Source organism: Asparagus officinalis, chromosome 1 (assembly GCF_001876935.1).
Source record: "Asparagus officinalis chromosome 1, Aspof.V1, whole genome shotgun sequence".
Taxonomy (NCBI): Eukaryota; Viridiplantae; Streptophyta; class Magnoliopsida; order Asparagales; family Asparagaceae; genus Asparagus; species Asparagus officinalis.
The window spans coordinates 8,322,661-8,343,142 of NC_033794.1; the positions used below are offsets into that span (position 1 = coordinate 8,322,661).

Below are 20,482 nucleotides of genomic sequence, written 5' to 3' on the forward strand. Positions count from 1 at the left end.
CCCCCCCCCAAACCCTAAATTCTCTCCCTCTCTCTTTCTCTCTCCTCCGATCATGGCGGAGGACAAGGTAAACTTACTTTTATACCCTTCGACCCCTCTAGGGCTCGGTCTCTCGATTCTTTTCTAGGGTTCTCTGAGCCGGATCTCGTCAGATTTGAAGTTTAGATTGTAGATCTGTGCGATTCGGCGCTTGGTTGTTTGATCTTTCTGGGATTTTCACTTCTCAGCTCGGTTTTTGTTTTGGGGGAAAAGATCCGTTCCTTGTTCTGATTTAGGGGTTCCTTTTCTTGTTGGATCTGCAACATCTGAGCTAAAAAAAAGGCTTTCTTTGTTTAGGAGCTTGTTCCTTTTCTTTCCCTTAGAAGCTTCTACGAGTTTAAGAGCAAAGATTTGTTCCTTATGCAGATTTGTAAATACCAACTCTTTTCACTTTTATTTTTGCAGGAGCAGACTATGACGGAGTCTAATGATCCGGTAACTGGACACATCATCTCCACCACCATTGGAGGCAAAAATGGTGAACCTAAGAGAGTAAGTGACTCCAAAGATTGAAGCTTTATGTGAAATCGATAATGTAGTATTTCATGGGCGTCTCTGTTTACAATTGCAGACGATTAGCTATATGGCCGAGCGAATTGTAGGAACTGGGTCATTTGGAATTGTCTTCCAGGTACCAAACCAATTCCATTTATTGGCATTTTTCAAACTACGGTGCCACTATTTTTTTTGCTTAATAATTTTGGGGGGAAAATCCATATAGGCCAAATGCCTGGAGACGGGGGAGACTGTGGCTATAAAGAAGGTGTTACAGGATAAGAGATACAAGAACAGAGAGTTGCAGTTGATGCGCTCGATGGATCATCCAAATGTTGTTTCTTTGAAGCACTGTTTTTTCTCGACCACCAGTAGAGATGAGCTTTTCCTCAACCTGGTAATGGAGTATGTGCCTGAATCCTTGTACCGGGTACTCAAGCATTATAGCAGTATTAACCAGAGGATGCCACTTATATTTGTTAAGCTCTACACTTATCAGGTATCCATTTTACTTTTCTTATGTTGTGTTGATTGTGGTTTTGTGTTGTGAAGTGCTTAATTTGTTTGATAAGTTCTGCAGATTTTTAGAGGGTTGGCTTATATTCATAACGTTCCAGGAGTTTGTCATAGAGATGTGAAGCCACAAAATGTTTTGGTATGCTTTTGAAGCTTCTTATCTGATTAACCTGCATTATGAAATGTGTATTTCTTTTGTTTGTAACCTTCTTTTGTTAATTGGTTATTCTGTAGGTCGACCCTCTTACTCACCAAGTGAAGATTTGTGATTTTGGGAGTGCTAAAATTCTGGTATGTTGTAAGCCCACAATTATAACAGTACATCGCTGATAAACTTCTTCTATTTGGATGTTAGCAAAAAATGTATTTATATTGTGACAGTTTGCATGGTATAGTGTATGAAAGTTTGTGCTTGGGTTAGCTAAACAATGATGTTTGTAAGGTTGTCATTTTTCTTAATGTTGAATTTTACTCTTTGCTTATTGACATGATTGGATTGGATTTAGTTGGTGTGATGGGTTTCACAAACATTAATAATTTAATATTCATAGTTTATGTATTATTAAAAAAGTGAACTTATATGAGCTGCAAATTAGATAAGCTGAGCAGCGTAATGGCTTATTCCTGTGAAGAAACGAACCAACAATATGCATATTGACCTAAATCAGTGATGCGGATCAAGTTATTGTCTTGATATTCAGCTCAATGAGTGCATATTGACCTAAATCAGTGATGCGGATCAAGTTATTGTCTTGATATTCAGCTCAATGAGTCTTCTGTCTTTAAGCACTACTTTTGAGTTTCAAGTTATTGTCTTGATATTCAGCTCAATGAGTCTTCTGTCTTTAAGCACTACTTTTGAGTTGAAGGCATGAAGCAATATCACCTTGTATGTTTGGATACATCATGATGTGCTTTTCAAGACATCAAATTAAGGCTTTACTGAGCACAGTGGCACACATGAGTTTGCTTAGAAAGACTGGCAGATAATGGACATAGTTTGGGGATAATGTTGAAAATGGATGAGAGATTCCCAATTTACAGTCATTAACAGTTTTTGGGATTAGTAGGTAAATATTCATTCTCAAAGTCATCAGATGAAAAAGAAGTATGAAGTTGGCATCTTTCTGGAATAAGATGCTAACCTTTTATCGAAAGGTGGAGGCGGCTTTTGCAATTTCTGATATAATATGTAATGAGGAGTGTAGGGATTTTGCTGAGTATTGCTTAGTCAGATGCCTTGTCTTGCTCTTGGCATATAGTGAAGAAGATAATTCGGATTTTACAGAGAGTTGCAGGCATAAGGACACAGTCATAACCATCAATATGGCTTTTAGATATCTGTTTTGTGAATTAAGCATAGTTTAGGCTTTGTGTTGGCTCAATCATCTTTGAAATATTATCCTATTCCTATCTGTGTCAACTAGGTCTGAGTGCCTATGATTCTATGTGTTTTTGAAATGATATAATGTGGATTAATGTGAATGAACCTTGAAGAAGGAAACAGATGAAAAAGAGGTCAGCAAAAAATATCAGAAAACTAGATATTTCAGTTTGTTTGATTGATGAATAGGCATCCATTGCTAGCTTCACCAGATATTGTTATGTTTCTTTGTATTTTTTGAAGATATTTCTATTTTTGCTGGTATCATCTTTTTATAATTTCTTTTTTATTGGATCGTTTCTTGGACAGTTTTGAGTTTGCATATTTCTAGAGATTCATCTTTATTTCTTTTGTCACGATTTCATTTTGAAAGAGTTGTATTATATTATCAGGTTAAGGGCGAAGCAAACATTTCTTACATTTGTTCGCGCTATTATCGTGCTCCTGAACTCATATTTGGCGCAACTGAATACACTACTTCAATTGACATATGGTCAGCAGGTTGTGTCCTTGCAGAGTTACTCCTTGGCCAGGTCTGTCATCTTTCTAATGTTCCTGCAAATGTCATTTGTACAATACTTACAAGAACCTAAGAGCCTAGAACATTTGATTTGAACTATTTAAATACAGAGATTTTTAACTCTTCTTTTATATTCCAGCCACTATTTCCTGGAGAAAGTGCTGTTGATCAGCTTGTTGAGATAATCAAGGTACAGTTTGAAGTCCCAGCATCATGATTGGAGGATCTTTAGGTTTAACTAAATATGACAATGTGGTCATTTCTTGTAGGTTCTTGGTACTCCAACTCGTGAGGAAATTCGATGCATGAATCCTAACTACACAGATTTTAGGTTTCCACAGATTAAAGCTCATCCATGGCATAAGGTTAGGACTTCATAGATCTTGACCATTTATGATCGGCGTTGTTATTTTCTGGGCTCATCCATGGCATAAGGTTAGGACTTCATAGATCTTGACCATTTATGATCGGCGTTGTTATTTTCTGGTTTTGAAAGAAAACTACTTCATAGATCTTGACCATTTATGATCGGCGTTGTTATTTTCTGGTTTTGAAAGAAAACTACTGTGCCAAGTAATTCACTTTCACTTTTCACTTACAACATCTGCTTGCTTTTACTCACCGTTAAAGAACATTGATGATTGGCCATTATGATAATGCAATTGCAATATTACTGATCATTAGCTTCTTTAGCTACTGCCGACTGGTGTACTTGTTTTAATCTCGTTTCCGATATTATTCATCAGTTATTTCTGCTGTAGTAAGATCTTTATAATATTTTGTTGCAATCAGATATTTCACACGAGAATGCCACCAGAGGCAATAGATCTTACATCACGACTTCTCCAGTACTCGCCCAGTTTTCGTTGCACTGCAGTAAGTTTTAACATGTGTCTTTAATCTTATCAAAATAGTTTTTCTGTCTGTGCATATGTATTTCTACTCTAAAATGCAAATTCTAGTTGTGTTATTTTGTGCTTGTTTTTTGTAAAGTGGTTTCATTTTGGTGGATATGCTTTTATGCTTAGATGTTGTTTCTCTTATATGTCAATTTGGACCTTTCCTTGCAGCTAGAAGCATGTGCACATCCCTTCTTCGATGAACTTCGTTTGCCAAATGCACGATTGCCAAATGGCCGGCCATTGCCGCCTCTCTTTAATTTCAAGCAAGAGGTAGGTATCTGATTCTTTGAGATGCTTGTTCATAGGCATTTTTGTTGTCGCATCAATTAGATAGATCAATATATTAATATTAAATCACTATTATTGTATTTTGTGAATCTTATGATGAGAGAATATTTTAGTATGTTGATACTTAGTGCACATTTTATCATATATGCTACTTATAAAAATATAAAACACCTATATGGCCGTAATCTTAATTTTTTTCTTGTGGGTACACAAATTTGATCGTAACCTCTATTGAATGGTTTGATTCTTCTTTGGTAATAATTTTCATGTTAGGGAGTGTTAAGCTGTTTTACTATTTGTTCAGAATGGACCCTCAGGAAAAAATGATGCCATATAGTAACTCTTGATCTTTATATCTGTAAAGGGTTTCATTACTGAATTGGCTTCGGGTTCAAATGGTAGGGTTGGTACTTAGGTACAAATTTTCGTTTGATTATTTTCTTTGTGTACTTTTCTCGTCCAACCTTCAATTCATCTTGAATGTACATGGAGTCGTATGGGAAATTGATAATGGATGGAAAGAGCTTGCTAACAAGCTGATCCCAGAACATGCGAGGCGTCAATTTGGTCTCAATTTCTTCCATCCAGCGGGCACATAAAACCTTCTCCATGAATCGAAGGTAAAAAAAAAGCAAGGGAAGCCTTAAACGTTTTTCATGTTTTTCTGTCAAAAGTTTACCCGTTGAGGCTGCTGCTGCACTGGGAAAGCTTAGTTCAGCAGAGGCTGCTAGTTTGAGGCATCGCGATTATGCTATGAAGCCATCAATAGTTAAGTCACTGTATATTGTATAATAATTGTAGGATACTTGTGGTGAAGGTGGGAATGGAGTGTGATTCTGGATGTTCAGTAAAGCGCTAAGGAGATCTGTGGCATTTAAGGGGTACGGGTTCCTTAGCAGTTGTGTTTCGGTTGTGTTCAGCTGCAGACAGTGGAAGTATCTTCTGCCAGTTCCCTTCTTCTTCATCTTTTGTATTATTATTCAGTTCTATCCTGTGCTTTGTCTACAAATTACATTTCTGGTCCATGGTTTTAACAAGGTCTACAGCTTCGAAAATGAAGGTAGGGAAAATAATAACAATAATGGTGCGTTATTTTGGCAACGGCTCATATGCCTAAGGAGAGACTTGAGTTACAAGCCCTCGCGCGGTAAGGAGTACTTGGAACCTTTTTACTAGCAATCCTTTGAGAACTGGGGTTCACCTTAAATCCATTACAATTTCATGAAATCCAGGAGAACGTTCGAATTCGGAAGTGAGATAATGAGGCACGGTCAGAAATACGTCTTCAAAGGGGAAATTAGCGTAAATATGCAAAGATACTCGGACAATAAACATTTAAGCATTACTCGTTCGTTTGCCTCATCCCCACATCACAAGCCGGAGTTTAATTAAGGAACGCAACATGAAATGTCATTCTCACCGCCGCATCACAAGTTTGAGTTTAAACAAGGAACGTAAAATAAAAGACTTGCTGCTGTAAAGAGAAACATGCTCAAACTTTCAGATTTACTCGGTACAGCGATTAAGAAGGTCAATACTTACAAACTCGATTGGGAAGTACATATCAACAACACAAGCGGGAAAACACATCGAGAATTACTGTGTCGATATTAGTTATATCTTTCCACGTGGACCAAGCTTCGGTGGGAGCTGAGGCCCTTTCTTGATGGGCAGTATGTCGCCTGAGGCTGTGGAGCTGAGATACGCGAGCAAGGAGCCTCCTCCGAGTATCAAGAACTTGAGCAGCAAACCCCTCTTGGTGAAAGGAGCTGCAAACGTCTCAAAGAATTTGCTCTGTATTGGTCCGGATAGGACTTACAGATATCAGGTACCGTAAGAAATTATGCGAATGTGTAACTAAACCGTAATTTGCCTAGTGTTGTGTTATATCAAACAGGATGAATGTTAAGACACTCAAATAAATCAATTCACGACCATTTCATACCAAAAGATTTTCAAGACACAAATAACAGTAAACAGCGCCAAACAAAAATAGTACCACACCAGAACCTATTCAACCCAAATGCAGCGCTTTCATATTTTGTTTGTGCAAATGCAGGGCGCATGAGCAATGCTAAAAACCCTCAAATTTATCTATCTGATACCAATGTTCTGCGTTAAAGTACACGTCTTCAGACTGTTGGATAACAGTGAAAATTGAGCAATATTAGTGCTTATTCCTAGCATTTACGTATTAGAGCATCCCCAACCCAACTCCAAAAGCCCATTTTGACGCAAATCCAGCGCCAATTCTTCCTCCAACCCAACGGCAAACTTAGCGTCATTTTAAGGGGGTGCTATAGTACATATGGAGATTTTGTTTTTTCCCAAGTTTACCATTATAGTTTGTTATAACAAATCAAATATTCTAACCAAATCCTATTTTATAGTTTGTAAATAGAAGAAATATTCTTTTTGATGTAAAATTTGGTGTAATGGTTAATGATGGAATAGTGATTTGGTGTAAAAACTACACCATTTTGAGTTTGTGGGTTGGAGATGTTCTTAGGCACCAGAGATCACGTGCTTCGAAGCTTTGTATACGCCGGTTTGCTTGTATGTTTCAGAAATCTACTTAAATTCAACATATTATGTCCACCGTTAACCAGTCCCGAAAGTGAAATTACCTGAAGGGGGTTGTAAGGAGAAGGCGCATCGGAGCCATACAGATCCCACTGGCCAGTCGTGTTGCCGATGTCCTCGAGATCAAAGTACACGCTCTTGTCTCCGTACTTGGCCACCACGGAATCAGTAGATCTTTATAAATAAATAAAAAAAGATCATTAATTCACGATTATCAAATTAATCACCATTTTGTTCGAAGAGAGAGAGAGAGAGAGAGAGCTATACCTTCTGCTGGAGCGTGTAGAAACTCTGCCGGGGGGACGAACGGAGAGCTTAGCGCCGTGCAGAGAGCTGGCGCCGAGGCCCTTGATGGTCGCTGGTTGCGCAACAGCCATTGCGGTTAGAGAGGCCATGGAGGCTTTGGTTAGTTACTTCGGTGCCTCTGCTTTTCTCTCGCTGTCGCTTCTCCTTCTTCTGTAAATTTGATTCTCTCTCTCTCTCTCTTTCTTCTGGTTGGATGCCTAGCGATCTCGATGGATTTTGAAGGGATATGCTAGCGAATGGGGGGCCGACGCGTGGCGGTTCGGTGTTTTTTGGTGCGGAGCGAACGGTGACGGCCATTGGTTAGTGTTTGATAACCTTATCCTTGGTTTTCATAATGATTAAGCCATTAAGGGGAGTGTTTAGGAGCAATGCTGTGAGTTAATATGCCATTGCTAAGATCACCGTCTGTCGTTATCAGCTTCAAAATTAATGCCAAGAGAAGAGGAGAGATCACTTAAACGTAAGAGTGGTGATAGGGGCACACCTCAAACCATACCACCAACCACACTCTCCTCTCTCATTTGCTACAGTACACGGGGCCCCACATGGGATTTTAAAATTTTAAATCCCATGTGGGGCCCCGTGTACTGTAGCAAATGAGAGAGGAGAGTGTGGTTGGTGGTGTGGTTTGGGGTGTGCCCCTAGCATTTCTTTAAACGTAATTGCTATGTTCTCCTGGCTCTCCACTGTTCTGTTACAGAGGATACAAATAGGGTTCGATGGATATGAGATGGCGGCTCATTTAGCAAAATGCGCTACCAAGAGATAGAGTAGCAGTAGCTGTATCTTGTAATATTGACTAGTAGAGAGGGCCTCGCTACTAGCTTATCTCTTGGTAACTTAGTTTGCTAAAGAAGCTTACGCCTCGTGCACATTATTTCTATTATATAATGCAATATATGACAATTCTTGCAAAGTCTATCACAAATAGGGGTGGTAAATGATCGAATCGAACCGAATACTAAGGTGTTCATGTTTGTATTTGTTTAAAATTATCGAATTCGAATGTGGACTCTAATATTCATATATCTAGTTTTTCGAATTCGAACTCAAATACTTGGTATTTGATAAATATTCATGAATATTCACGAATACTTATTGAATATCAAAGTATATTTATTTTGCTAAAGAGTTTGATTTTCAAATAGTATTAAAATTCATAAATAAAAATTATTTTTTATAATATATGATGTATGTATATTTAAATCAAAATTTTAATTAGAAAACAGATTTAAGATTATTTAAGTCTTAAAAGCAATATATAAAACTTAAGTAGAAATGGTAAGTGGGTTAAAAATATGACAATCATATGTGTAATAATACAAATAATAATTTGTGATCAAATTTTAAACGAATATTTAATAGACAAACGAATCGAATATACATCTGGTTAAATTCTATTTTTAAACGAATATTTAATAGACAAACGAATCGAATATACATCTGGTTAAATTCTATTCGTTAATAAACTCAAATACTAAAAAATATTTGTTCGAATATACATCTGGTTAAATTCTATTCGTTAATAAACTCAAATACTAAAAAATATTTGTTTAGTGATAAGTGAACTACCGAATCAAATATGACCGAATAGTTATTCGAAAAATTATCGAACAATTTATTAATTATTTGGTTCATTTCCACCCCTAATCACAAGATAACATGGGAACAAGCACGCTAAGTTAAAATATGGGTTGAAACATGGACTCACACTGGTGACAATTTTTTAAAAAAATCCGATTTAAATTTGTAGTCAATAAGATTTGATCATCAATTACTCTGATACCATATTAAAGTCTCTAAACATTGCACTACAACTTCATACTTCTGTCTGAGTATTGAGGGTTTCTAGCGCTACCAGATGATAACAAAAATTGATACGCACTGTGAGCTTTATGCTGAAACATACATTAGCTGACTTAATCCAGTTGGAAATTTATTCTAACTGACGAACGGAAGACATTATCCAGAACACCCCTAACCTCTTCCAATACGACGTGCAGTCAAAACACATGCTTCTACAGAGAACATTCTCAGACTTCAATATAGATATGACATGTTCCCTTCTCAATAAATCTCAGTAATATTATCGACTCTTCTTTGGTGTGTTCTTCTACGCTTCAGTCAAGTTGGATTTATTACACAGGATAAATTAACACAACAAAATCGAGATTTTTCCAACTTATGTAGCGGTTGAATGGACTCCAGTTCACAAATGCAGATAAGCCACAATCCATGACCACTGATATCATCAGGTCATGCTAGTGACAGCTACATGTATGGCATCTGCAAGATGGGGAACAGTCCTTGAGCTCAATCCTGCCATGCTGATCCTCCTGTGCGGAATCAAAATGATTTACAATAAACTTCTGAAGAAAGTTAAGACCAGAGAGACAAAATTGTAATTAACAAGATCACCATGGATAGAAACCAGTACAAAAGAATAAAAGGGTTAACTGCGTTAGGGATAGACACCCTTATTGTTCTATTGTTGCAGATAAACCCACTAAGACAAAACTTTCAGACTCTTTTAGCCTCAGAAGGACTACTTGTCAAAAAACTTCTCTTTCTCTGAAAGCAAAAGAGTTTAAAAAAAAATTGTTCACAGGGTTGCTGCAACAATAGAACTATGGGGGTCTATCCATAATTGGGCAGTTAGTACAGGGGTCCATCTACAATTGTCCTACAACAAAACCAATTCCCATAAATTAAGAGATCAAAGATTGATAGCGAGGGAAAACAAAACACATACGGAACAAAAAAAAAAGAAAAAAAGGGAAAAAAAGCACACAGCAATAGTCACTCAGTCAGGTTACTAGGCTGCATGATATGCTAAGCAAATAGCTTCAACCAACATATGTTGAGGTCATGGGCTCGTGCTTACCCGTCAGAAGTCATGTAAATATGATATTCTTTTGTCATGAATGCAACTTGTTCACTATTAAGCCCTGTGAAAGTGAACATCCCGATCTGCTTGATTATGTGACTCCAGTCACCTGGCGTTCCTGCATACAGCCAGACATATGTAATATCATTAGATCCATGAACATGACCAAAGAGTAAACAATATTTAACATTGTTACATCTCCACGGAGATACTAGACTGAGCTATTGGGCGATCATCTAGTGTATCCTCAACATCAATGTAAGGGTCACATATAATCAGGAGGCACACTGCATCTAAGAGATACATACCATGGTATGTTTACTTAAGGCAAGTAGAAAACAAGGTTATATTGTAGAATGAATATCAGCGCTAAGCTACAAATAAGCTACTGCATCAGGTATTCTTTCTTTTATCCTTGAGTGCAAAGCTCTTTGTTGTTACTGGCAACACGAGAAACAATGGCTGAAGCAAAGCCACCAGGTTTAATCAATGACAGTGGCAGTTCCACAAGGTATTCTTTCTTTTATCCTTGCATGTAAAGCACTTTGTTGATACCGGCAACCCGAGAAACAATGGTTGAAGCAAAGCCACCAGGTTTAATCAATGACAATCGCAGTTTCACAAGGTACCGACCTTAGTAAATATAGCATGGCCATGAACCTATAAAATACAACAGTATCCTTGAGAAGACAAGGATCCAAAATGGAAAAAACCCTAGTCCGTCTATTGGTACTAAAAGATGGATATTCCTCAAAGAATACTCATTAAAATCATATGTCTCAACAGTTTCACAAACTCAAAATAAAACATTATCTGACAAAGATGATATATTTCCTTATTTTCTCAGTACTTTCAATTTCATGCACCTTTAATTTAATTAATTAAAGTCAAAACTAAATACCAACCAGTGTATCTCTCTTTCAGTAAACAAAGCCGATGGCAATATAGAGAAGAACATTGTTACCATGTGCATTCAGTTCAACATCATCCATGAAGAATATTTTGGAAGACATGGACCAAGGTGGTTGAGTATTTGATCCCATTTTTCTTAAGTAAGAATGGAAAGAAAAGTCACACTTAACAGAGGAGTAAGATTAACTGGTGTAAATTGTTTACCTCTTGTTTGTAAAGCATCAAAAAGCTGTTGGCGCATGCTAATTATCCGATCAGCCATGGCCTTCAACTCCATGGTCCATTCATTGTACATTTCACTAAATCAAGGATACAGTTAAGGACAAAAGTCAGTTGCTCAATCATAAAAGATTTTGCTCCCTCCAGAGACATCCTACAACATCAGTAAAGAAGTGAGTAGTCGTGTACACGTAGATTAAACAACTGTTGCTCCTTCATACAGAACTGATTTCTTAAATGTGTTTGTATCAGTAATAAACTAAAAAAATAAATCAAACGAAGTAAGAAAAAGAATAGCAATCTTTAGTTTTTTAAGTTTACTAAGCAATGGAACTTGCATCTTATAGAGTTCGGTAAGAAAGAATAGCAATCTTTAGTTTTTTAAGTTTACTAAGCAATGGAACTTGCATCTTATAGAGTTCGGTAAGAAAAAAGAAAAGCAAATCTTTTTTAAGTTTACTAAGCAATGGAACTTGCATCTTATAGAGTTCGGTAAGAAAAAAGAAAAGCAAATCCCGAAAGTCAAATATAAAAAGTAAAAATTCATTAAGACTTAATCCATATCTGTGACATCATATCACAAAATAAAGTAGTAGAGGCATGTAACTAAAACTAAATATAAATGAAAATTCCTTTACTCAAACTTAGAAGCCAGTCATTCATGGTAGATCATTAAAGACGATCTGGAATTACACGACCACCAACATCACGATAAAGATATTTACTTAAAACTTTAAAAGAAAGGTTACACTACAAAAGCTTTAAGTCAAATTCATTCATTTAAATTACATCACGATAAAGATATTATAGTACTGGAATCCCACCAGTACTATAATCATGATTGAGACTGCTCATTAAAATAAAAATTGGGAGCCAAATTAAGATTGACAAGTACCATGGAGCTAAAGTGCACAATAAATGTTTAAAATTGAGGAAGCTGATATGGTGCAATTCACTTAAAAATGATGAACCCTAACATAGTGCAAAAACAATATCTAGCCATGGCTAACCATGGCACTTGACATAGAACCTAACATATAATTGGCAAGTACAAATTAACAATGTTGCAAAAGGGCCAAGTTCTCAAGGCATTTCAATTAAGCCGATGCCTAGACCTAGGTTCTTCCTGGGCTCCTAAATTCGCCTAGTGTTCTTTTAGAAACTCAGTACAGATCTGTGTTTTTTATTACAGTGAGAGCAAAACTCCAAATTCTTCTAGATTACAAAGGGTTAAAACAAGTGTACCAGACTTTCAGCTCAAGTGTATTAATTAAGCTCATGAATCTGGGGGCAAAACCTCCAAAATATTTTTAGATAAAACAGCTCAGATAAGGGAGAGTTTGACATAATGTAAGGAATGGTATGAACCAAAAAGCCAAATTGGAACATTACCAATAGTCAACGCAATCAATAGTAAGATGACATGCAAATGAATCATAGCAAACTTACTTTACTACATTTGCATAGATCAACTTTAGAAGACAGATTTTAACTAAATTCTAATCTTAATCAAAGAGAAACTGATGCTTATAAGTATAATGATCTGCGTAGAGCTAAGACCTGTTCTTAAGAATTGTTGCCACAATGGATGCGCCATGAATCGGAGGATTAGAGTACATGGGCCTAATTACAAGCTTGAGCTGACTTTCAACCCTACCTGCCACATCAGCACTTTTACAAACCTACAGGGGAGCTATGCCAATTCAGTAAGATGAATAAAGAACACAAACTAAAGCCAAAAGACAAGGAAAGTTGGTGAAAAATTGAAAATGAATAAAACTGCAAACTAAAGCCTAGTCAACAAAGCATTATATGATCCCCATAAATAATGATTCACATGTCTATATCACTTGCAACAATGAATAAGATATTCAGTTATCACCAACTACTTTATAGAATTGAAGCACGTTGCAATCTCAGTAAACAGTACAGTAAAAAGAAAATAACTATATACTGTAAAAAAGTATGTTAAATAATTGAAATTACTTCAGGACTCGCTTCAAGCATGATGTTAGCTTGAGCAATCGATCACTTCTAAGCCATTAGACATATCAGGGAGCGTATAATAGTGGTTAAGAGTTAGAAAGATCTTAATACGCTCCCACTTTATGTTACCAACATGGCATCAATATGCAAACAAGCATGCATATTGATCAATTCAGAATCCAAGTAAGTTACTATGTGATTGATGAATTGTAATCGTGTTCACTTAATCACAATTGTTTACAAATGCAAGCATTCACTATGTGTTTGGGAGATGACTAAAGGAAGGGAAAAAAATTTCCCTTCCTTCCCTTCCCCTTCTTTACCCCCCCCCCCCCCCCTTTCCCCCACCCCCAATTTAGGGGGTAAGATTTTAGTTTAATTTCCCCCCTCATTCGTCTCCTCTATCTTTCTAATTGGAACTCCCAAACAAAAGTAAATCCAAAATTTTCTTCCCCTTCTCTTCTCTATCCTCCATCCAAACAGGTCATAAAGGATTTGAGGATATTTTAACATTTTGGATCATAACTTGTGCAGTGGATAGGATTCACTAAATAGTTTAACATCTTTTCGTTCGAGGGACTAAAATTCCTAAAACATAATTTCCCTCTTTCCCCCCCTCCACCCCAATTTGGGGAGTAAGATTTTAGTCCAAATTTCCCCCTCATTCCCCTCCTCTACCCTTCTAAATGGAACTCCCAAACAAAGGTAAACCAAAATTTCCCTTCCCCTTCCCTTCTCTACCCTCCATCCAAACAGGCTATAAGGGTTAATCTCCTTTAAGGGGCGTCTTGTTTGTTGGAAACTAATCAAAAAAGGAAGAAAACAGTTACTTGTGTACCTGTTCTGAAAAGATGAAGATAACAACAAAGTTCCTACCCTTCATCTCCAGTCTCTTAGTATGTGCTAATACAACCATGTTTCTCATAAGATACAGCAAAATTTGCATGTTTAGTTTGCCAAAGTTGTGTGAGAGAGAGGTACTTTCCTAATTGCCCAAGAAAGTAGCTGAAAGATGCTTCTCTGCTGTTCATGCAGACAACTTGTTTAAGCATGCTCGAAATGGGAAAGACCTGCTTACTAAAAATCCAAATATTGACAAGCGACCCAGAAATACAAATAACAACTATGACAACTAGTAACTGTGAGCCTTAAGGTCTATAACATGAGTTACTTTGTATTTCTGCATTTGTTCAGTGACACATGCATGGATCAAGTAGAACACAGAAGCTGACAGTAGTATCCTACACTACTCAAGTCTATAGCCCCAAAACTATGACAACTAGAAGTAACCTGTAAAGTGAGCTCTGCTATAAGATTGTCATGATATTATAAGAAATAGCTCACATGAGAGCAGATACGAAATATGAGTACCTAGAGTAGTCAAAGGTCTAAAGAAAAATAGGAAATAAGAAAAAGATCACTTTGATATTTATCAAGCAGCAGTACATAAACCTGTCAAACAAAATGTACTGAGAAAAAATGGTGCTTTAAATGTGAAATGGTTATATTGATGCATTTTTTGTAGGAAAAATACAAGCAGAACTAGGTCAAGGACCAAGAATAGGCATACACAGGGAAATTAATGACTATCAGAAAATATTATAAATTTTAAGTTGGACAAAGATTCATACAATGCTCAGTGCCCCAACACGTTCTCCATACAGACCCATATTCTTTGCATAGCTTTGAGCTGCAAAGCATTCTCCACCATCAGCAACAAACATGCGAACAGATTGTGCATCTGCATCCAAACTTCCACTAGCAAAGCCCTGCAAAAGATTATCTCTTTAAAATTAATCTCTCCTGTACTCGGCTAAGATCAAACTTAAACAATGGAAAACATTAAAAAAGAGTTTGCTTGTTAAGCAATTTATCAGGCAGGACATCAGTTATCATAAGATGGTTACCTCGTGCTGCATTCTTTAATTGTTGGACCTAGTCTTCAAGTGACTATGATTGTGAAAACAGATTGCCCTTGGTAGGAACTAACCCAACACGGACATCCCAGTTTTAAAAAATATATTAGGAAATATTGTCTCCACTTTATGCGGCACTATGCACCTTAAATACTTGAGTTACCTACCTTCGTTAGCAGTTAAGCACCAAATATAATTAATCTGACATCTTTTTTCCTCTAACTTCATGATTACCTGATAAGCACTGTCAAAGAAAGGCAGCAGCCCTTTCGACCTCATCAACCGCCTTATCTGCTCCCACTGATCAACAGTTGGATCTACTCCAGTAGGGTTGTGTGCACATGCATGAAGAAGGACAATTGCTCCTGGAGTTGCAGCAGTGAGATCCTCTAACAAGCCTGTTGTAATAGATATGTTAGCTTGTTGTAAGTACCACAGAAAAGAATATTTTTGTATTGACAAATAATATGAAGAATCAACAATGCAAAAAGAGAAGCATCTGAGTGTTAATATATGATATGAATGGCATTCCATACATCAGGCAAATGAGAAGTATAAAACTTTTTTACACATTGCTCTAACAAGTAGCAACCAATTATAGTCTAGCAGCATTGGCAGTCGAGAGGAAATCAGATGCTGGAACCTCTAAGAAACCATCAACCCAAATAACACAAAGCCTTATACATATAAACGCTAACATATCCTGAGTACATGAAGAATTGCTTCTTATTATCACATATTTTTCCCTTCAACATCAGATTGGAAGTTTGGAAATTTGAACCACACACAGTTGTTAACCTGAAGTGAATGCTTTAAACTGCTGCTGCTGATAGCCTGATCCTTATCAAAAGGAAGAAAGACGAGAAAGAGAAGAAAGACAAATTATGTTATTTGTGATTCTAGCAAAACTCTTCACAACCATTAAGAACAATACAAAATTCAATTAAGTTATGCTAAGCCTAGTAGCACAGGAAGTCAAATTATTTGCTATAGCCTATATGAAAATACATTTAACTTTAAGGCACAAATGAAGCCAAGGAATCCAACAGAAATACTTTCCTATGCAAGCAATACTGATTTTTAAAAGTCAAGTTCCTTTCCAGTTCTGATCAGAAAAAAGATGGTTCCAGATCTAAGTCAGAATTAGAAATCATTGACATGAATTAACAAAAAACTCTAATTAAATGACAATTGGACTTCCAATTGGTACAAAACAATATTGCATGCATACGATATTGTTCAAAACAAACACCTTGAAAGTTTAGCCCACGGGTTGATGGATCATAATAGCGATAAGTCTTGACAGAAAGCCCTGCCAATGTAAATATTTTTGGATGATTTCCCCATGTTGGTTGTGGAATATAAATAGTGCGCTGCACAATATTAGTTTCAGGTCAGAATCTTAACCAAATTACTGCTATCTGCAAACAAAACTTAGCAGATAAAAGACTTTACTTCATGATAGTGCCGCGCCAAAAACTCCCCTCCAACCCTCAACGAGCCAGTACCCGACAAACATTGCACAGTGGTCACCCTACTTTCTTGGATTGCAGGACTGTTCCAAATGAATGGTTTTTGTTAAACACAGTTAAATATGACTAAAATGGTAGAAAATGAATGGAGCAATAGAACATTAAAACATAAAAGTGCCCATCTTTTACCAGCCTCAGTACCGAGTACTTCCTTTTATTGTCAGAACCAAGTACTTTATAACTCTTAGGTCTGCCTGAAATACTCACCTATTGTACCAATATTCTGTACCTGTGTGTCCCCTTCAACTATTTATTTCAAGTAATCCAACTAGATGAATATATCCTACTACCGTTGAATTAGGGTCAGACTAATTTATGTGAAATAGAATCAGTACCATGGATTGCTATGCCTTGATTATTTATTTCGACTAGGAAATGTACATATAAATACACATCAGCACTTCACACGGAATATGTATCTTTACCATCCCTTTTTGAGTTTCTACAAGATCTTGAATCTCTTGAATTTTATTCCCCCTACCTAATACTCATGCATAATCATATCGAGAAAAATTAAATATAAAAGATACCTTCATTGAAGTCTTTACAATTCGAAGTCGTCAAGTAAAATTACAACCAGATGTCTAAGCATGAGGGATCAACTAGTGGGGCATATAGTTAGCAAATCCAGGAGCAACTACTTCAGCTATGGTAAGATGGGCCTTTCTGTGTTAACTTGCCATGATTCAAATCCCACCCATTATCCTTCAAATGCCCACAACTTGTTTGGAACTTTTTGACGTAATCAAATAACAAGGAGTAACACCAGAACAAAATATGCAAATGTCATCACATTTTAGATAGAAAAGCCACCTGTCAGCTCCAAATATTAGCTTAGCGCTCAGTTTGTTGAAATCTGCTAATCCGGTGATTGGCAAGTATTCTTTTACACGTGACCTGAAAGTATCACAATATTAAAGGGATCAATGAACTTCAATATAAAAGATAGCACAGTTCTATCTATGTAAAATAGAACATATACAGCATCAATATAAGTAACTAGCAGCAATCTGAGAACTAGAAAACCATCATCTAATTTTATTTATATCAAGAGCAAAGTTTTTTTTGCTATTTAGAAGATATTTACGAGAAGTCCCTCATAAAGAGTCAAGTCCTAACATTTTGCACAAAACAGTGAAATATCAACAACATAGATAATAGGGTCTCTCATTATCTTCGATTAAATCCTCTCCCGGTTGTAGGCACTAAAAAACGCCAAGAAACGAAGGAGCGTTGAAGCTCACAGCAAAGCATGACGAGGGTCATTACAATGATGGACCTCATCTCAAACAACAAAGCTTGTCGTTGAAAACGAGGTCCGAAGCTCGTCAGTGAAGACAAAATTCGTCAAAGGAAGTCCACAAGGTTCGTCACGCTATTGGACTCAACCATCAAGGACGAAGCTCATCATATAGTGAAGCTCGCTCTGTTAGACGAACCTCGCTACGTATCGAGGCTCATCTCATCAGACGAACCTCGTCACGCAACGAAGCTCATCATATCAAATAAAAGTTCAACTGTAACGGTCTTGAAGACCCAACCAGCCCACGTAAGCTAAATTTTAGGAGTCAGTTACGCTTTTGACTTCATTAGATGAACCTCGCCAAGCCATGAGGTTCATCTTACCAATTGAAGCTCTGAGCCAGGAGGCTAATGGCCACGAGGAGCAAGTCAGCCCACATGGGCTAAATCGTAGGAGACAGTTACGCCCCTCTACCTATGATTTTAGCATGTCAGTTACGTGCTAAAGACCTATAAATAGCCGCAAGCAGCTATGAAAGAGGCAATCTGGGGAGAGTATACGCAGACGCACATACAAAGCAAGAAAGGCCCTGTTTCTTTGGAGATTCGAACCTTGATTTTGGTGATTTAAGCCATCGACAGAGGCTAATTCTTCTCTCGCATAAAAGCGATCTTGTTCTGATCGTCAACGAGAAGTAAGCTCGACTCAAGTATCGAGTGAGACATCCTCTCGTCACCCAGAACCCACGTTAAAAAGAGAAGTTGAACCAATCTTCCCTTCCTCTGTACTCGAAAAAGAGTGATTGTAAAGAGATTCTTACAAAACGATAGAATCTTGTTTTCGAAGCTAATACAGTTAAGGAAACCAATTGTTTCGTATATCTTTTTCGAGATCCTACACCAGTATTTCCACTATGATAGAAACTTCTGAGTTAAAAAATGATGTGTTTTTCCAGTACTAATTCCCTATCACTAACTTTGATAATCAAATCGATGTTCTTAGTCCACCAAACAAAGTATCAGTTAAATAATTTCTGCTAGTTAAACAGTAGAGAGATGGAAGGAAATAGAAAATAACGAATCAAATATCCATACTGATCGTTAACAAGAAGCTGCTCCGCTTTTCTCACAACGTTCAAAACAAGCGGCTTTCCTTCCTATTACAAAGAATCAATAAGTCAATCATTAAGAAAATCAAATCAAAATCATCGCTAAATCAAAAGAAAAAAAGAACCTCACCTCAGTTCGATAAGCTCCAACCCCCAAATTAACCTTCAATGGGCTCTGATCCTTGTTAAACGCAACCGTCACCTATCAAAACGATCCAGACTCAAGATCACCAAATCAAAAAAGAAAACCCTAGAAATCCACAAAGATGATCGATCGATCGATTACCCCAAGGATCGGATCCTCAGGAGCCTGAGCGATGTTCGAGAAGACGGAAAGAGACTCGTTAGGGTTTTGAGACGCCATTGAAGAGTGAGGAGATGAACCCCTCAAATGGCCAGCGAGGGTACTTAAGCCTCCGATCGGAAATTGGGAGTTGTCAGCGCACGTTAGCAGCTACTATTTTTTAGCGATACTATACGATGTTCGCGCTGCTTTCGAAAAGGAAAGTACATTCGCCCACGGTTTTTTGGCAAAGGTTGTGCGCGACTGGTGACGTGGCAGATATCTTGCGGGTCCCGGCTATCGTTTTCAGTTGCCGGTAGTGAGTTTCCGTAGATTTGTTAGAGGGACAAATTTTCAAAAGCGACCCATTTGTGTTTTTAATTGCAAAAAACGACTTATTTTAATTTTAATTATAAAAACCGACCCAGTTGGTTGAAACTGGGTTGGTTTTTTAAATTTTTTTTCCCAAACTTCACAGGAGTTCAACTCCCGTGAAGTTTCCTGAAAAAATTTAAAAAAACCGACCTGTTTTCAGCCCCTGGCTGAAAACAGATATATAGTATACTAATAGTATTGTTGAATCGTACGTAGGTAATAGTAGACTATGAGGTAGGGTATTAGCTAGTATATACTTCAGTGACTACGCTATATATATATAGAGAGAGAGAGAGAGAACTTATGTCAACTTAAGTGGGAATGAGTCCACCAAAGTTATAATTGGGTGACCTGATTTCGCATAACTTGCCATGATCGCAGGGCCAACATCAAGGATAAAAAACTTGGTTGGTGGACTCATTCCACCATGCAGCTGGCTCACCTATCGGCCGACAACCTGCGTAGCCGGATAAAAAGTTGGCACTTGTCGGCTCCCAACGAACCATACATCTCTGCGGAACGGTAACCCACACTCCGATCTTATTGCTTCTATATCAGCTCAAACTCAACTTGCGCTACCAACTAAAGCAAGGAGTTATTGTCTCCTTCCAGGCCGAGACGACTGATAGAGGCGTAGTCTTCTAGAACGGTTCGACCCCCCAAAAAAAGCGCTCGCCCCTGTATTAAACTGCTTTGTACAAAGTCTATCATTGTATCTAGTTGTTCCACACATCTTTTTACGGACACTTATTAGTTCCGTCACCCCTGACAGCATGCTGTGCGCTTGGGCAGCTAACCATCGCCGGGATGACACATCTTCGCCCGCGGCTGTAGGCGTCAAAAAATGCTGAAAGATATCCAAATACAGCTCAAGAGGAAATCATCCAAAAAGGCAGAAGAACACAAGTCTTTACTGTCTCGCACGCGAGACAGACTTGACTGTCTCGCCGTGCGAGACAGTCTTGACTGTCTCGCCGTGCGAGACAGT

At 37.5% G+C, this 20,482-nt stretch overlaps 3 protein-coding genes across 6 annotated transcripts in view; 1 reads left to right on the forward strand and 2 right to left on the reverse strand.

Annotated features, from left to right (window-relative positions):
• LOC109848307 (shaggy-related protein kinase iota) overlaps positions 1-5,153 on the forward strand; it is a 5,292-nt gene extending 139 nt beyond the window's left edge. The window contains exons 1-12 of one of the 3 annotated variants that reach the window (XM_020417763.1): positions 7-67; positions 445-531; positions 611-670; positions 761-1,033; positions 1,115-1,189; positions 1,285-1,341; positions 2,827-2,967; positions 3,094-3,144; positions 3,224-3,319; positions 3,747-3,830; positions 4,025-4,130; positions 4,667-5,153. In XM_020417763.1, the coding sequence (XP_020273352.1) occupies positions 53-67; positions 445-531; positions 611-670; positions 761-1,033; positions 1,115-1,189; positions 1,285-1,341; positions 2,827-2,967; positions 3,094-3,144; positions 3,224-3,319; positions 3,747-3,830; positions 4,025-4,130; positions 4,667-4,743 (1,122 nt within the window). In that variant the 5' untranslated portion in view covers positions 7-52 and the 3' untranslated portion in view covers positions 4,744-5,153. The other 2 variants (XM_020417747.1, XM_020417755.1) reach the window with 2 other exon arrangements.
• LOC109848327 (photosystem I reaction center subunit VI, chloroplastic-like) lies at positions 5,600-7,228 on the reverse strand. Its single transcript, XM_020417773.1, has 3 exons — positions 6,995-7,228; positions 6,772-6,901; positions 5,600-5,938 (listed from the first exon to the last, which is right to left on the reverse strand). The coding sequence occupies exons 1-3, from the start codon at positions 7,120-7,122 to the stop codon at positions 5,759-5,761; spliced, it is 438 nt and encodes a 145-aa protein (XP_020273362.1). The 5' UTR covers positions 7,123-7,228; the 3' UTR covers positions 5,600-5,758.
• Positions 8,930-19,330, reverse strand: LOC109848335 (aspartate aminotransferase, cytoplasmic). Of its 2 annotated transcripts, none has more exons than XM_020417784.1 (12): positions 19,123-19,327; positions 18,967-19,038; positions 18,823-18,884; positions 17,299-17,382; positions 16,409-16,508; positions 16,206-16,326; positions 15,188-15,351; positions 14,669-14,806; positions 12,612-12,733; positions 11,037-11,131; positions 9,918-10,038; positions 8,930-9,369 (listed from the first exon to the last, which is right to left on the reverse strand). In XM_020417784.1, exons 1-12 carry the CDS (start codon positions 19,198-19,200, stop codon positions 9,285-9,287), a joined length of 1,242 nt encoding a protein of 413 aa, XP_020273373.1. In that variant the 5' UTR covers positions 19,201-19,327; the 3' UTR covers positions 8,930-9,284. The 2 variants fall into 2 exon arrangements, 1 of the variants encoding a protein (XP_020273373.1); XR_002248771.1 differs by having other exon boundaries at positions 9,347-9,369; positions 11,037-11,205; positions 19,123-19,330.

Bases quoted from the DNA above. Each gene is read 5' to 3' on its own strand.
- LOC109848327 (XM_020417773.1), bottom strand. From the start codon at position 7,122: ATGGCCTCTCTAACCGCAATGGCTGTTGCGCAACCAGCGACCATCAAG. The intron at 6,902-6,994 runs GTATAGCTCTCT...TTATTTATAAAG, and splicing joins TCTACACGCTCCAGCAGAAG to ATCTACTGATTCCGTGGTGG. The intron at 5,939-6,771 runs GTAATTTCACTT...GGACCAATACAG, and splicing joins CTCCTTACAACCCCCTTCAG to AGCAAATTCTTTGAGACGTT.
- LOC109848335 (XM_020417784.1), bottom strand. From the start codon at position 19,200: ATGGCGTCTCAAAACCCTAACGAGTCTCTTTCCGTCTTCTCGAACATC. The intron at 19,039-19,122 runs GTAATCGATCGA...TCGTTTTGATAG, and splicing joins CTGAGGATCCGATCCTTGGG to GTGACGGTTGCGTTTAACAA. The intron at 18,885-18,966 runs GTGAGGTTCTTT...TCTTTGTAATAG, and splicing joins TTGGAGCTTATCGAACTGAG to GAAGGAAAGCCGCTTGTTTT.